General features: G+C 56.8%; 1 protein-coding gene across 1 annotated transcript in view; it reads right to left on the bottom strand.

The window, feature by feature from the left end:
- Positions 1–13251, bottom strand: part of HDAC7 (histone deacetylase 7) — a 36849-nt gene extending 23598 nt beyond the window's left edge. Inside the window, exon 1 of the mRNA XM_062510853.1 lies at positions 13099–13251. Coding sequence (XP_062366837.1) covers positions 13099–13201 — 103 coding nt within the window. The 5' untranslated portion in view covers positions 13202–13251. The remainder of the gene's footprint in view (positions 1–13098) is intronic.
- Positions 13252–14567: the final 1316 nt, after the last annotated feature.

The raw sequence follows: 14567 nt of genomic DNA, 5'->3' as shown, positions 1-14567 counted from the left end.
GGAGATGCTGGGAAGAGCCCCACGGTGCTGGAGCCAGGGAATTCCATCCAGGATGGAGAAAAGCTGGAGGAAAGGCACCAGGCAGGATTTCTGAAGAAATGCCAGGAGCACCAAAGAGCTCAGAGAATTCTTGGAGGAGGATGAAGCTGCGGCAGAACGCGGGGACTGAGGGTGCAGCTGGGTGTGTGAGTGCTCCACACACACGGAGCAACGCTGCCCTGGGGGTTTAACCCAGAAAAAGGAGCTGATGCTGCTGTTGAGCCGCTCGGGAGCGGGGGAAAAGGAAAATCAATCGGCAGAGAAACTCCCGGTGAGCCCAGCACTGCAGCAGTAACGTGGACACCGAGGAATCAGAGCTCAGCCCGGGGATGGAGCCCCCAGAACCTCTCAGGATCAGAGCTGCTGTCAGCTCAGCACAATCCCAGACACATCCAGGCCCTCCAAGTTCACTCGGCACCCAAAAAACCGAGCACGCCCAACCCATGGACCCCTCTCTGGAGATGGGAGATGCTCCAGGTGCCCCTGACACAAACCCGGCTGTTCCAGTCCCCTGAGCTCCAGGGACACTCGCCACCCACCCGGGACACTCACCCAGGGATGACATCGTGTCCCTCCAGCTCCGGGGGTCCCCGTGCCCACCGAGGCCGTGGGAAAAGCAGCCCCGCGGCTCCGGGAGCTCTCGGATCCCCGATCCCACCACACCCTGGAAGTTCTCACGGAGAGAATTCGAGCCTTGGCAAAGCCCTCGCTGGCAGCCAGTCTCATCAGGCTCATTAAGTGCAATTAAGGCAGAGCGGGCATCCCTCCTATCCCCGCCTCTCTGGGGGATATTTTGCTTTTAGACAAAATAAACACGGAGGTTTTGCGTGGGCTCGGGCAGGTGCTGGCACCGGGCAGCAGCAGCAGGTGGAAACGCCGAGGTCTCCCCAGGGGAAGCCACGGGTGAATCAGCATCCAGCCAAAATTCCAGCTCTCCTCCTGCTCCCAGGGGTGCCCATCCCAGCGCCCCTCAGCCTGGAGAAGAGCACCAGACCCTCTCCCCTTTCCTGGAACAGGAAGAAGCTGCTCCCCACTCTCACTGGGATTTTAAAAACATGGAGAAAAGCATCCCAAACCCCAACCTAAAGTGGAATTTTGTTGCAGCATCACTTTGAAGCTTGTTAGAAGTATATATTCTATCTTTCCACAAAGCTGGTTACAGAACTGCTGCTCCTCTGCCTCCTCCCCAAACCTGGCACAGCAGAACTGCCCAGTCCCCTCCTCCTTCCACACCATCCCTGCTCCCCCTGGGGATCCCAGGACACAAATTGGGGAGGTTTAAACCACACCTTTGGGGCAGGACGTCACCCCAAACCCCAGGGGCTGCATCTCCTCCGTGATTTTCCTTCTCACACAGAGCAAAAGTCATTCCATCGCCCTGACACCTCCTGTCAACAGCAAAATCCAGGAGCTCCTGGTATTGCTGGCAGGTTCCAGGCCAGAGAGGGGCAGGGAGGGAATCCTGGGGAGTGTGATGCTGCTGGAGGAGGATGAAAGAGCCCCACTCCATCCTCATCCACTCTGGCACAAAGGAAAAATCCACAAGGGATCCTTAAAGCTTTCTGCTCCCGCATGGAAAAATCAGCTGGAGCTGTCCCAGGGCAGAACTCGATGTGAGAGTTGGGTTTGGACTTTTGTGGCCGTGCCAGGATGATCCTGGCTCAGCGGGGATCCAGGTCAGTCCCAGATGGGCATTTCCCAGTCCCAGGAAGCACCAGCACCCCCAGTAAAACTGGGGAGGTTCTGCCACTCCGAGATGTGTCACGGCCACCCCTGGGTGACAGGAGAGGTGTGGCCATGCCCTGACCGAGAGCTTTGCTTCAGATATTTTGGGGTTTAATGCTGCTGAAGGGATTTAACCAGAACAAATTAAGATCATTTCCCGTCTTAATTAGTTCTACTTTCACTTCCTGGCACGTGGGAGTTCGGCCTCCTCCGCTGCAGTGAGGAGCTGTGCAGAAACACAGGAGGGACTTTGCAGCATTCCTTTGTCACCATCCCAGCCCTGCCCACACTAAAAAACATCCCCAAAAACTCAGAACCCCTTTTTACGGCCGTATTTCTCCATCCTAAAACAAGAGATTTCCCCTTCCCTCCTCTCACCTCAGAGGAGCCTCGAGGAGCAGCGATTGTGGATCTTGAACAAGAAATCCTCTCCCAGCTCACCCCACATCCCTTGGAGGCAAAAAGGAAGAAGGCTGGAGACATCCTTCATCCTTCCTGTGCCGGGACAATGCGATGGAAATAGCCCGGGAGGAGCAGGAGTGGCCACAGGAGCCACGAGCTCTCGCCTTCCGGCCATTGTCCGGCCAGGACAGCCCGGGCAGAGCCAGAACCCCCCCTCTGCCCCAAAGGAGAGACCCCAAACCCAAAGCTGCTGCCCCAGCTACGGGCCAGGATCCACCTTTACCCAAAGCCCCAAACAAGGGACAGGTTCAATCTGAAACCCCCAAACAAGAACCAGATTCAATCCCAATCCTCACACAAGGGCCAGGTTCAATCCCAAATTCCCAACCAGGACCCCAAACAAGCACCAGGTTCAATCCCAAATCCCCACACAAGAACCAGGTTCAATCCCAATCCTCACACAAGGGCCAGGTTCAATCCCAAATTCCCAACCAGGACCCCAAACAAGCACCAGGTTCAATCCCAAATCCCCACACAAGAACCAGATTCAATCCCAAATCTCCAAACAAGAACCAGGTTCAATCCCAAATCCCTACCCAGGACCAAAACAAGAGCCAGATTTGATCCCAAACCCCCACACAAGGGCCAGGTTCAATCCCAAATCCCTACCCAGGACCAAAACAAGAGCCAGATTTGATCCCAAACCCCCACACAAGGGCCAGGTTCAATCTCAAATCCCCAACCAGAACCCAAACAAAGACCAGGTTCAATCCCAAATCCTCCAGCTGCCCTGGACACGCCACAGTCACTGCTCAGCCTCGGCAGTCAGGGACTTCAGAGCACCACAAAATGCACCACAAACAACTGGCAGGATTTTTCAGTGCAAAGAAAAACCCAGGACACCCAGACAGCAGAAGACACTTTCTCTGGACCCAGCCCTGGGGGTGAAACGAAGCCCCCAGGGAACAGGTTCCACCCTAACTCCCAGTTTTCTCCTCCAGATGGGAGGTTTTCAGCTGCTCCAGCTCACGTCAGCAACTGGAAAACCCTGCAAGGACCCACGTAAGCCTGGCCTGCCCAGGACGCTGCTGACGGCAGCTGAGCAGCAGCAGAACAACTCAAAATCCCCAATCAGTCCCCAAATTTGGGGTTGCCACTCAAGCCGCTGCAGGTTTTTGGTATTCACCTCCCATTTCTGAGGGCTTTAGGAGGGCAAGTTATGGCTTGCACTATCGAGGTGGTGACAGAAGCTGTTTTTCTTTAAAAACACCCCAAAACCATACGTATTTTAAAGGTCTGAGGAGTTTTTAGGGCTGGGATTTCAGGAGTGGCAACACCTGGATGAGCAGCACTTTGGGAGGAAGGGAAATGGGAGGAAGAGGGGGATGGATGATGCCACCCATCCCTGCTCCTTCCACCACCCCCAGAGCCCCCCAGAGCCCCCCAGAGCAGGGGAACCATCCCAGCTCCTCCTGGCCCCTCTTCACCAGCCCAAAAGTGAGGCCAGGCCCTCTCAGAGCTGCTGGTGGCCCCCAGGGCTCCTCCACTCCTCGAACATTCCCAAGTGCATTTCTGCCCTGCTGACGGGTCAAAAATAGAAACCATCAGTATTATTGTCCTGCAAACAAATATAGAAAGATCACATCCTCCCTTGCTGAAAAACGACCCAGCAGGGACCTCTTGGAGCGCAGGCACAGGGCACAGCTCTCTATTTTGGGAACGGGGAACTTGGGAAGTTAGAACAGAATCCTGAAATCTGTGATGTTGACGCACTGCAGCATTAAACACCCATGGAAAAGTCGCCTTCCCCCTCCTCTCCCGGCTTCCCTGGGGTTTTGTTCAGGCTTTCAGGCTCGGGGAGGGTGCTCAGGCTTGCACGACACTCCCAGTGCTGCCCTGGCAGATGGGAACGGCCCCGATCCAGTTTGGGAGTGCTCCTGTCACCACCGTCCCCACTTCAACGCTTCCCAGCTCGCGAGGAAGCGCTGCAGCAGGAAAATCCCATCCCATCCCTGCTCTGCCTCCCAAAGCTCCGAGCAGCTGGCACATTCCTGTCCCAAAGGCAGCTCGAAGGGTTCCCCCAAAAGGGAAGAGTCAGTGCTGAGCCCAGAGCAGGAGAAGCCTGCCCCGACCCCTTTCCCTGTTCCCATCCCTTTTCCCTTCTCCCATCCCCTGCTCCCATCCCCTTTCCCTTCACCCAACCCCTCTCCCTGTTCCCATCTCCTGTTCCCATCCCCTTTCCCTGCTCTTCATCCCCTTTTCCTTCTCCCATCCCCTTTTCCTGCTCCCTGACCCCATCCCCTGCTCCCCTCCCCTGTTCCCATTCCCTTCCCCTGCTCCCATCTCTTTCCCCTGTTTACTTTCCCATGTTCCCATCCCCTTCCCCTTCTCCCATCCCCTTTTCCTGCTCCCATCTCTCTCCCCTGCTCCCATTCCCTTCTCCTGCTCCCATCCTCTGCTCCCATCTCTTTCCCTACTGACTCCGGAGGGAAGGGGGGGGCCCTCAGCCTGAACCTCATTTTTAGAAAGGGAAGATTTCTACTCAAACTCGGCCTTTCCGCGAGTGTTTGTGCCCAACGCACGGGGCCGCTCCCACCCAGCTGGGACCCGGCTCCAGATCCAACCTAATTCCTCAGAAAATGCCTCGGGAGAGCAGAGGAATGCGTCAGGGTCACATCCAGCTGCTGCAAGGGAGGGGAAAATCCACAGGCGAGAGTCCCCAGAATCAAGCCAGTTCTGAACCCCAAATCTGCCCCACAGCACCCCAAGGACCGCTCCAAAATCAAACCAAACCAAACCAAACCAAACCTGCAGGAGCGGCCCCAGCCGGACTGGGAGGGGCTGGGGTGGAGAGGTCACTCCACCATCCCAAAAATCTCCCTTTGTCCCCCCAGGATGGGGAGCAGCGAATACACAGAGCATAACTCACTGCACCCCCTCCCCTCCTCCCCAAAACAAAACACACCCAAAAACAGAAGGGAACAGCTCAGGAAAAACCCGACAGCAACTCCACAACAATTCCAGGCAGTCCCATTCCCAGGAGGAGGCTGCTCTGCCCCTTCCCTCATCCCCCCCTCCACCAGAGCCCCTCGGTGATCCCGGGCCAGGTGCCCTGGGCCAGCCCCCGGGGCCATTCCCTCATTTCATTCCGTGCACATCCCAGCTGGCATTTCAGCCCCCAGCCAGTGCCAGATTTCTCTCTGCTGAGCCAATGCACTTGGAAATACATGACGACTTCAGCAGATTAATTGGAAACACAGCCTGGGTGTTGCAATCCCAGGAATGACTCCAATTTCAGGAACAAATGTTTTCATAGAATCACAGAATCATAGAATATTCAGAGTGGGAAGGGACCCACAAGGATCATCCAGTCCAAGCCCTGGCCCTGCACAGACACCCTAAAATTCCACCCTGGGCATCCCTGGGAGCATTGTCCAAATGCCCCTTGAGAATCTGGCACAATTTCACCAGTTTGATGAACATTTCCAGACTCCACTCACACCTGGGATTATTCTTTTAATGTGGCGTGTTCCAATTAAAAACCTTCTCAAGAAGATTTAAGACACACCACGGAAGGAGAGGCAAGAAGAACAATTTTAGTTTGCTCTGTAAATCTCTTAAAACCTTGCTGCTTTTGAGCATCCCAGGGCTCCTCTCAGCCCTCTCTGCAAAACCAGACCCAAACTCTTCCCCCAAGATGCTGAAAACCCACCAGGGCTGGGAGAGGGATGATGATGGAGGATGAAAACCATTCCTGCTTCCAGATTTTCCACCCCTCCACAGCAAAACCTCTCCCCTTGCAGGGGGTTTCAGCATCACTCGATTTTGCTCTGCTCATTTTCTCTGCTCATCCCTGTTTGCTGCCAACCTCTGCAGCCACTGCAACCCTTCAGAGGCTGAACCTGATGATACTGGAGATCTCTTCCAACCTGAGCAATTCCATGATTCTCCCCTTGCTGCCAGAACTGAAAACTCTTTTTGTGGTCGTGCTGCCGGAGCTCAGGGTGATAAGAGAAGGAGAAAAGCTGGAGAAAACCCTCAGAGCCTGGCAGGGAGCTCTGCTTTGGCATCCCAGGGCTCCTGCAACCCAACAGAAAACTGTGTGGGATGTGGAAGGGGCCTGTGGCTGCTGCTGGAGGGCAAAAGGGGAGCTGGGAGCACCCGAGGGTGGGTGACACCAAAGAGGGGGGACCTGAAGTGGCTCTGGCTGCTTCTTCAGAGCCCTGTTGCTGCTGCAAACACAGGGCAAGCTGAATTTTGGCAGAGGTGGGAGGGTCTGGAGCGAGCCCCTGCCTCACAGGCCCCCGTGGAGGCCACGATTCCAGCGAGATAAAACACATTTGGATGTTCCCAGAGAAATGTGGCTCCTGGAGCTGCACCTCCTCTCCCAGCTGTTTGGCTGCCCCTCTCAGCCCAGCCCTGCCAGAGCTGGAGCCCGAGCCAGGAGGAGCAGCACAGACTGCATAAACCCTCCCCAGAGCCCCCCTGTCCCAGACCAGGCTTAAATCCACAGACCCAGCCCCAAACCCGATTCCCTTCTTGGCCTTTGCCTCACAGAGCTCTTTTTTTTTCCTGCATGAAAACCACAATTCTCAGCCAGATCTTTGGGGTGTGATTCTCCTCCCTGCCATGAAGACAATGTAAATCAGAGCGTTCCTGCCATTAATCTGGATAATCTGACAAAATAAAAACCACTGGATTTTGTGATGAGATTTGGGAGTTTTGCTCATCCCAGGGATCTTTCTTTGGGGCGTCCCCATCCCTATGACTGGGAGATCATGGGCTGATGCTGAGCACATCCAAAACATGCTCAGTATGGGAGTGGGAAGCTCTGCTGTGAGCTGGGCTGAGGGGTCAGGCTTGCTGGTCAGTGGCAGAGCTCTGGCCAAGCCTCATCTCTCATTCCCAGGGTCAGGAATGTGCAAGAGCTGCTGCGAGGGGATGACCACAGAAGCCACGTGGACAGAGGGAATGTGGAGGGGGTTTTGCAAGGATCTGCTCCAGCCTCATCCCCCTGCAAGCCAGGAGATGCAGGAGGAGCAGGGAGGACACACGGATTCGTGCAGATCCAGCACACGCCCCAGCTCCACAAATCCTTCTGCAAGTTTCTCTGTCCCACCTCCAGATGTGCCAGAACCCCGTCCTACACCCTGCACCCCTCCCAGGCACACCCTGCACCCTCCTGGCTCTCCTGGCACCACGTCCCAGACACGTCCACGTGGGGTTGGGCTGGTTCTGGCTGTGGTGGAACCAACATCGCCCCAGTTCCAGCACCCAGCTCCCCCCAGCCCTGATCAGCACCAGCACTGATCCAGCCCAGCCCCAGCTGGGACAGAACCTCCACCCAGGCACACTTGTCATGACAGAAACCCCGAGAGTGCAGCAGGGTCCCGCCAAGGCAAAAACAACCCGAACCCTCCCAGCTCCCTGCTCGTGACGGAGCTTTCAAGGGTTCGTCATCGGCGCTGATACAAATCCACACCTCAGAGCACAAACAAGGAGGCGGGTCCCGCCAAGGCAAAAACAACCCGAACCCTCCCAGCTCCCTGCTCGTGACGGAGCTTTCAAGGGTTCGTCATCGGCGCTGATACAAATCCACACCTCAGAGCACAAACAAGGAGGCAGCCAAGGAACTGCAAATGAGACTCATGGAGCCCTGGGTGAGACTTGTGGAGCTCTGGATGGGACCATGGAGCTCTGGATGAGACCCATGGAGCTCTGGATGGGACCCATGGAGCTCTGGATGGGACCATGGAGCTCTGGATGGGACTCGTGGAGCCCTGGCTGGGGCTGCAGCCACTGCAGATGTTTTTCCAGGGACTCCCCGTGCTGTGGTTTGACACGAGCACTGAGCAGATGCAGCACTGTTTGTACAGGAGGGATGAGGCCGAAGCACAAAGCACGACACCAACACATCCTGCTCTGCTCCAGCCACCAAAGGAGCCGAGGTCTCTGGTGTCCTGTCCCCAAACAACCAGCCTGGGCTTCCCCATCACCTCTCCCTGCAGGGCAGGGCCTCCTTTCTGCAGCTTTGAGCCTTTTGTGAAGTGGGGAGCACAGTGCTGACACAGCACTGAAAGCATCAGAGAATCACGAGTCCTTCTTCCCACCTGATGTCCCATTTCCTTCCTCCTGATGTCCCATTTCCTTATTCCTGATGTCCCATTTCCTTCCTTCCTTCTCATGCCCCATTTCCTTCCTCCCACCTGATGCTTTCTGGCACCACCCGAAAGCCCAGACTCAGCCGAGGCCGAGTCCTGCAGTGATTTTGGAAGGCTCCAGCAGGGCCTGGCCAGGAGCAGCATCACCTCTCATGGAATGCTCCCCCCGGAGCAGGAGGATGCTCCAAGCACCACCGAGAGCTGCAGGCTCTGAGCGCTCCCTCTGCACTCCCTCCCCGAGCATTTCCAGATTTTGGGGCACCACAGAACCCCAGATTTTCCAACCCAAATCCAGGTCCAGTGAGTGCCAAAGGCCCTCCTGGGCCAGCTGTGTCCTGCAGGGGGATGGGCACAGCCACAGGTGCCCATGTCCCTACAGGTGCCCCATGTCCCTACAGGTGCCCCGTGTCCTTACAGGTGCCCCATGTCCCTACAGGAGGTTTGTGTCCCTACAGGAGCTCTGTGTCCCCACAAGAGCCCTGTGTCCTTACAGGTGCCCCATGTCCCTACAGGAGCTCTGTGTCCCTATAGGAGCTCCGTGTCCCTACAAGTGCTCTGTGTCCCTACAGGTGCCCCATGTCCCTACAGGAGCTCCTTGTCCCTACAGGTGTCCCATGTCCCTATAGGTGCTCTGTGTCCCTACAGCAGCTCCGTGTCCCTACTCGTGCCCCGTGTCCCTACAGGAGGTTTGTGTCCCTTCAGGAGCTCTGTGTCCCTACAGGTGCCCTGTGTTCTTATAGGAGCTCTCACCCTAGAGGTGCCCTGGGTCCCTACAGGAGCTCCATGTCCCCAAAGGTGCTCCGTGTCCCCACAGGTCCCCACTGGACATTTGCCTTGCTGGGTGATGCTCCTCTGGCAGAGCTCCTGGGACAGCAGAGCCCGTGTGCTCACGGCCTCAGGTCCAGCCCTTGAGCTCAGCTCAGTGGGAAACCTCGGCTTTGGAAAGGTTGCGCTCGCTGTGATGCAACCCGGGAGATTTTGGTCATCCCCGGCTGTTTCCAAGGGGACGAGGTGGAGGAACCAGGCTGGTTTAGGATGCTGTAACCCCACCTCCCTTCCTCTCCCTCCCCCATGGCCCCGAGCCCTTTGCTCACAAGGTTCCTGCAATTCCTGGCCCTCGGCTTCGAGGCTTCCGCCACCATCTGGGCTCCATTTAGGGGAGCTGATGTTTTTCACAGGGCTGTAATCTAAACTTTGGGATTGAGTTTACATCTCACATACCAGCGTCTCACCACCGGGCCCGGCGGCTGCTAGCCCTGTGCCGGCAGCTCTGGATACCTGGGAATGGTGCAGGGATCCCAGATCAGGGACCACATCTCTGCATCCAGCCAGGCACTGCCCCTGCCAGTGGGTGAGAGCCCAACAAGCCAAGGATCAACGCAGCTTGCCCCGGGAGGCTGCGATGGGACACAAAGCCCAACATCAGTGTTATCCATCTCCAGCAGCAGGAAATTCCCCAGCTCGGGCAGCTGGAGATGTGAGCGTGGGAAGCAGAAGCAATTTGGGAGCAGGGATGTGGAACAGCAGGTCCACAAAGCCTTGACCCACCTCAGGGTCCAGTGAGGCTCCTGACCCAGCACCCCCCAGGCACCCCCAAACCTCCACAGCTGCCCTCAGCCTTCCTCCACCCCTCCTCATCGGCTGCAAGGTGGGCAGAGCTGCAGGCTGTGTCCAGAGACAGCCAAGGTGGCTCGATCCCAGCAATCCACAAGGCTCAGCCAAACCCAAAAAATAATGTTTTCATTCTTTGACTTTTCAGGCAGGATTTAGTCATTTGTGGACACGAGGCCTTGGCAGGGCTGCGCTGCCTCCGCTCACCTACCCCAGCCTGGGGCTGTTTACGGCGGCAGAGAATTGGAAGGAGAGGGAAGATTTATGGTTTAATCCAGGTGAATTATTCCTGCTTGCTTCACGGAGCCTGAAGCTGGTGGGGAAAGGGGGAATTTAGCATCCCTGCACAGCCAAGGATGGACCCAGCGCAGGAGATGAGGAGTCACAACCATCCCACCCCCACAGCTCCACAAACAAACCCAGCAGGACTTGAGCCTCATCCACATAATAATGGCTAAAAAATGAGTTAAGGGCAGAGAAGCCAAGGCCTGGCTGGGCACACTCATGGTAAAAGTCAGAGTGGCTGAGAGCTGTGCTGCCAGAGGAGAAAAGCAGATTCTACACCTTGTGGGGCTGTGCAGGTCCTGTTGAGTGCAGGACACTCGGGGCTGCAGGGAGAAGGGAAGGGATGATGGATCCAGGATCCTTGGGGCTGCAGGGAGAAGGGAAGGGGTGATGGATCCAGGATCCTTGGGGCTGCAGGGAGAAGGGAAGGGGTGATGGATCCAGGATCCTTGGGGCTGCAGGGAGAAGGGAAGGGATGATGGATCCAGGATCCTCGGGGCTGCAGGGAGAAGGGAAGGGGTGATGGATCCAGGATCCTTGGGGCTGCAGGGAGAAGGGAAGGGGTGATGGATCCAGGATCCTCGGGGCTGCAGGGAGAAGGGAAGGGATGATGGATCCAGGCCCCAGGGTATCCCTCAGGAACTCTCCATGCCCAGGATCCAACACGAGCTCCATTCATCTCCTCACCTTGGTGTCAGATCCAAACCTCCCAGGCACAAGCCCAAGGCTTTATCTGCTGTCCCCTCCCTCCTCCCACGTTTGTTATTAAACCAACTCCGGCCACGTATCTGCAAATCCTGCCTCTTAAACCAGCAAAGCTACACCACAGCTCCTGGGTGCCACACTGTCCCACAGCCCGTGGGATTCCAGGAGCTCATCCCCACACACCCTTCTGCCTTCAAAGCTCATCCAGGATCCCACCAGGATCCCACCATGACCAGGATCCCACCATGACCAGGATGCCACCACCACAAGGATCCCACCACAATGAGGATCGCACTACAACGTGGATCCCACCATGACCAGGATCCCACCACAACCAGGATCCCACCTCGACACTTCTGCATTTTCACCTAAACCACCCAAAGCATCCCTGAGGCTGAAGCAGCCAAGTGGAGTGAGTTTCTTATGGTGAGGGAACCATTCCAAAGCAGAGCTTCGTAACCAGGCTGGGACAGAGCTCGGAGACACAACAAGGATTTGCTGAGGCAACCCTGGGATCAGCAGCACAAACCCATTCAGGCTGGCCAGTGGCAGGAGGAGCCATCCAAGGAGCCTCTGTGCCCTGCAGGCACTGCAGCAGAAGTTGCACAGCTGTCCTGGACTGGGAAGGACAGATAAGGCTCAAATGATTCATTCAGTGTAAATCTTTATTTGTTCTTGCTTACCCAGAAGAGCCAGCAGCTGCTAATGCTAAACTGGGCCGGCTCCCAAGCGCAGACAAAGGCCTGCAAAAATGGCTTTAAGGAGGAACTGCCTGTTCAGAAAGCAATCCTAGAAGAGGGAGTTAGAAAGAGGGAGTGCAGCGTGGCAAAGGAGGAAGAGGAAGCCGGAGAGCACCTAAAAATAAATTTTAAAAAAAGCAGCGAGGCGCAGGACAAAGGCCTCGCGTGCACGTGACTGTTCCCCGCAGCGTAGGCAGGATGCGAGCTCAGAACACAACACTCCCTCCCCAGCAACCCCACGTACAGAGCCCCAAACACCTCCCAGCTCAGCCAAAGCCACCACCAGCACCTTCCCCACCCAGGACAGGCTTCTTTTCCCCTGTGCCATAAATCCTCCAGGTGCAGGATGCTGTCTGTGCCCCAAACTGGGCATGACTAGCTCTGGGGTGGAAGTACACCAAACCCAGCAAGGCTGGAGTCAAGATAGAATAGCTTGAAAATGTTAAAGGAATCGAAAGGGAGTCTGGAAAATGAGGTTTCTCCCAAGAAGCACCCTCAAAAACAGCCAAAGTCCTGTGGAAGCACTACCCAGGGATTCCCCAGCATCCCCCCGGGCAGTGCCTTCACCAGACCTGAGCAGAGCTGGTGAGTTCACTCTGAAACAGCCAGAAAACGCAACAGAAAACACTGGAAACCCAAAAGAGCCTGTCCTGTGTCTGCTGCTGCAGCTGTTGCTCCCCTCCCATGGCTGCAAAGCTGCAGAACGACCCGAGCTGGGACCCTCCTGCAGGACATCAACCCTCAGTGCCCTGAGCCTGCCCTGCTGGTGGCTGTGCACATCAACCCTCAGTGTCCTGAGGATCCCATCACCACAAGGATCCTACCACAGGCAGGATCCCTCCAGGTTGAGGATCTCACCAGGATGAGGATCCCAACACGATGAGGATCCCACCACGACCAGGATCCCACCATGACCAGGATCCCACCACGATGAGGATCCCACCACAACACGGATCCCACCATGACCAGGATCCCACCATGATGAGAATCCCGCCACGACATGGATCCCCACCACAACACGGATCCCACCACAATCAGGATCCCACCACGATGAGAATCCCACCACGACCAGGATCTCACCACAACATGGATCCCACCACGACCAGGATCCCACCACAACACGGATCCCACCACGATGAGAATCCCACCACGACCAGGATCTCACCACAACACGGATCCCACCACGATGAGAATCCCACCACGACCAGGATCATCCACCTTGCTGCTGGCCTTGCCCACCCAACCTTCGGTGCCCCGATCCTGCCCCGCCCTGGCCGTGCCCTCGGGACCCCGGCGCGGGAGCTCCACCCCAGGTCCAGGAGCGAACCCGGCGTTCCCTCTCCGTGCGCATCCCGCAGGATGCTCCCTGCACACCTTCCCCCATCCCTGCAGGGAAGGAACAAATCCCCAGCGATGGGAGAGGCACTTACAGGACGGGCTGAACATCACCAGCGTGGTGGAGATCTCCAGCCCCGGCGCAGCGCCCTGAGAACATCCAGAGAGTTCCGCTCCCGAAAAGCCGCGGCTCCTCATCCCGCATTCACTTCTGCTTCATCCCTGCCACCCACCCGATCCTCGGAGCAGCAGGGAGAGCATCTGAGCCGTGCCGAGCTGGGTCAGACACAACCGGAGACCGCGGAGCAGCCTCTCAGAACTGACTCATCCCGTCCCGGAGCGGCTCCGGCAGCGCTTATTTCATCCGCACACAGCCTGGATGTCTCAGAAGCGCTGCCGAGCTGGGCTGTGCCCACGCCGTCCCCTCGGAGCCAGCCCGGGCCAGCCCTGCATGGCACTCGCTGCCGGTCCTCACACCGCGGTCCCTGAGCTCATGACTGAATAACGCCGGCGAGCCAAGAATAGAGACCTTGAAGTGAAACCTCCCGGGATTGGCAGCTATTTCGGGCTCTCTCAGCCGCCGGGGCTGCGTGACATAAGAGGATATAAAAGAGGAAACTCTGCACAACAACTCTCACCTCACCGAGACAGACTCGGCTAGCAGCAGGTAGGGCTGCTGCGAGCGCCCTTGGGGCGAGCCCAACGCTGTCACAGCCCCCGAGGACACCCCTGGTGCTCCCAACCCCAAATTGTCGGCACACCCGGACCCCCCCAGCGGGCTCTTCCCAGCCCCCAAAGAGCCCCGAATATCGCCAGGGTTGAGCCCACCGGGAAGTGCAGAGCTGCAGCCCGGTAGCCCAGTGTGGCCACGGCTTCTTCGTGCTGGGATGTGGCCAAACCCCAGCAGAAGCCACCTCCCGCACAGCCCACGGGGAGCTGAGCTTGTTGCCACAGGTTCAGCCTGCTCAGGCACCTCCGTGGAGCAGGAATTGCACAGATCCTGCTGTGGCCAAAGGAGCCTCAAAGGGAGCCGACAGCACGAGGCAACTGGAGCACCCCCAAAACCCAGAGCTCTAACCCAAAGCCCAAAGTCCAAAGCCCAAAACCCAAAGCCCAAAGCCTGAAGTACAAAGTCCAAAACTCAAAGCTCAAAGCTCAAAGCCCAAAACCCAAATCCTGAAATCCAAAGCCCAAAACCCCAAGTCCAAAGCCCAAAACCCCAAGTCCAAAGCCCAGCTCTGCCCAAGCAGCCCCTTTCAGCTCCCAGCTCAGCTCACCCCTGGAAGGAAAGGCTGGGATTGCACCCAGCCACAAGATGTGGGAAGAAAAGATCTGGTCCTGGTTAACAACCAGCACCAAGATTAACACAGGGGAATTCAAGTGGCAATTCTGGAATTCTGGAATTGCAGTTGATTTGAACCCTTAGATAACTGGGACAACAAACACACAATTTGCAGTTTCTGGAGATCACACTCAGCACCTGAAACCAGTCCCTGCCAGTTCACAGCATGTCCATCCCATCAGCAGCTGCATTTGAATTCTCGTGATGCCAGCGTGCTCTGCC

This window comes from Cinclus cinclus, chromosome 30, assembly GCF_963662255.1.
Source record: "Cinclus cinclus chromosome 30, bCinCin1.1, whole genome shotgun sequence".
NCBI lineage: Eukaryota > Metazoa > Chordata > Aves > Passeriformes > Cinclidae > Cinclus > Cinclus cinclus.
Note: the sequence above shows the minus strand (reverse complement) of the source record. Positions and strands in the feature narration are given on the sequence as shown.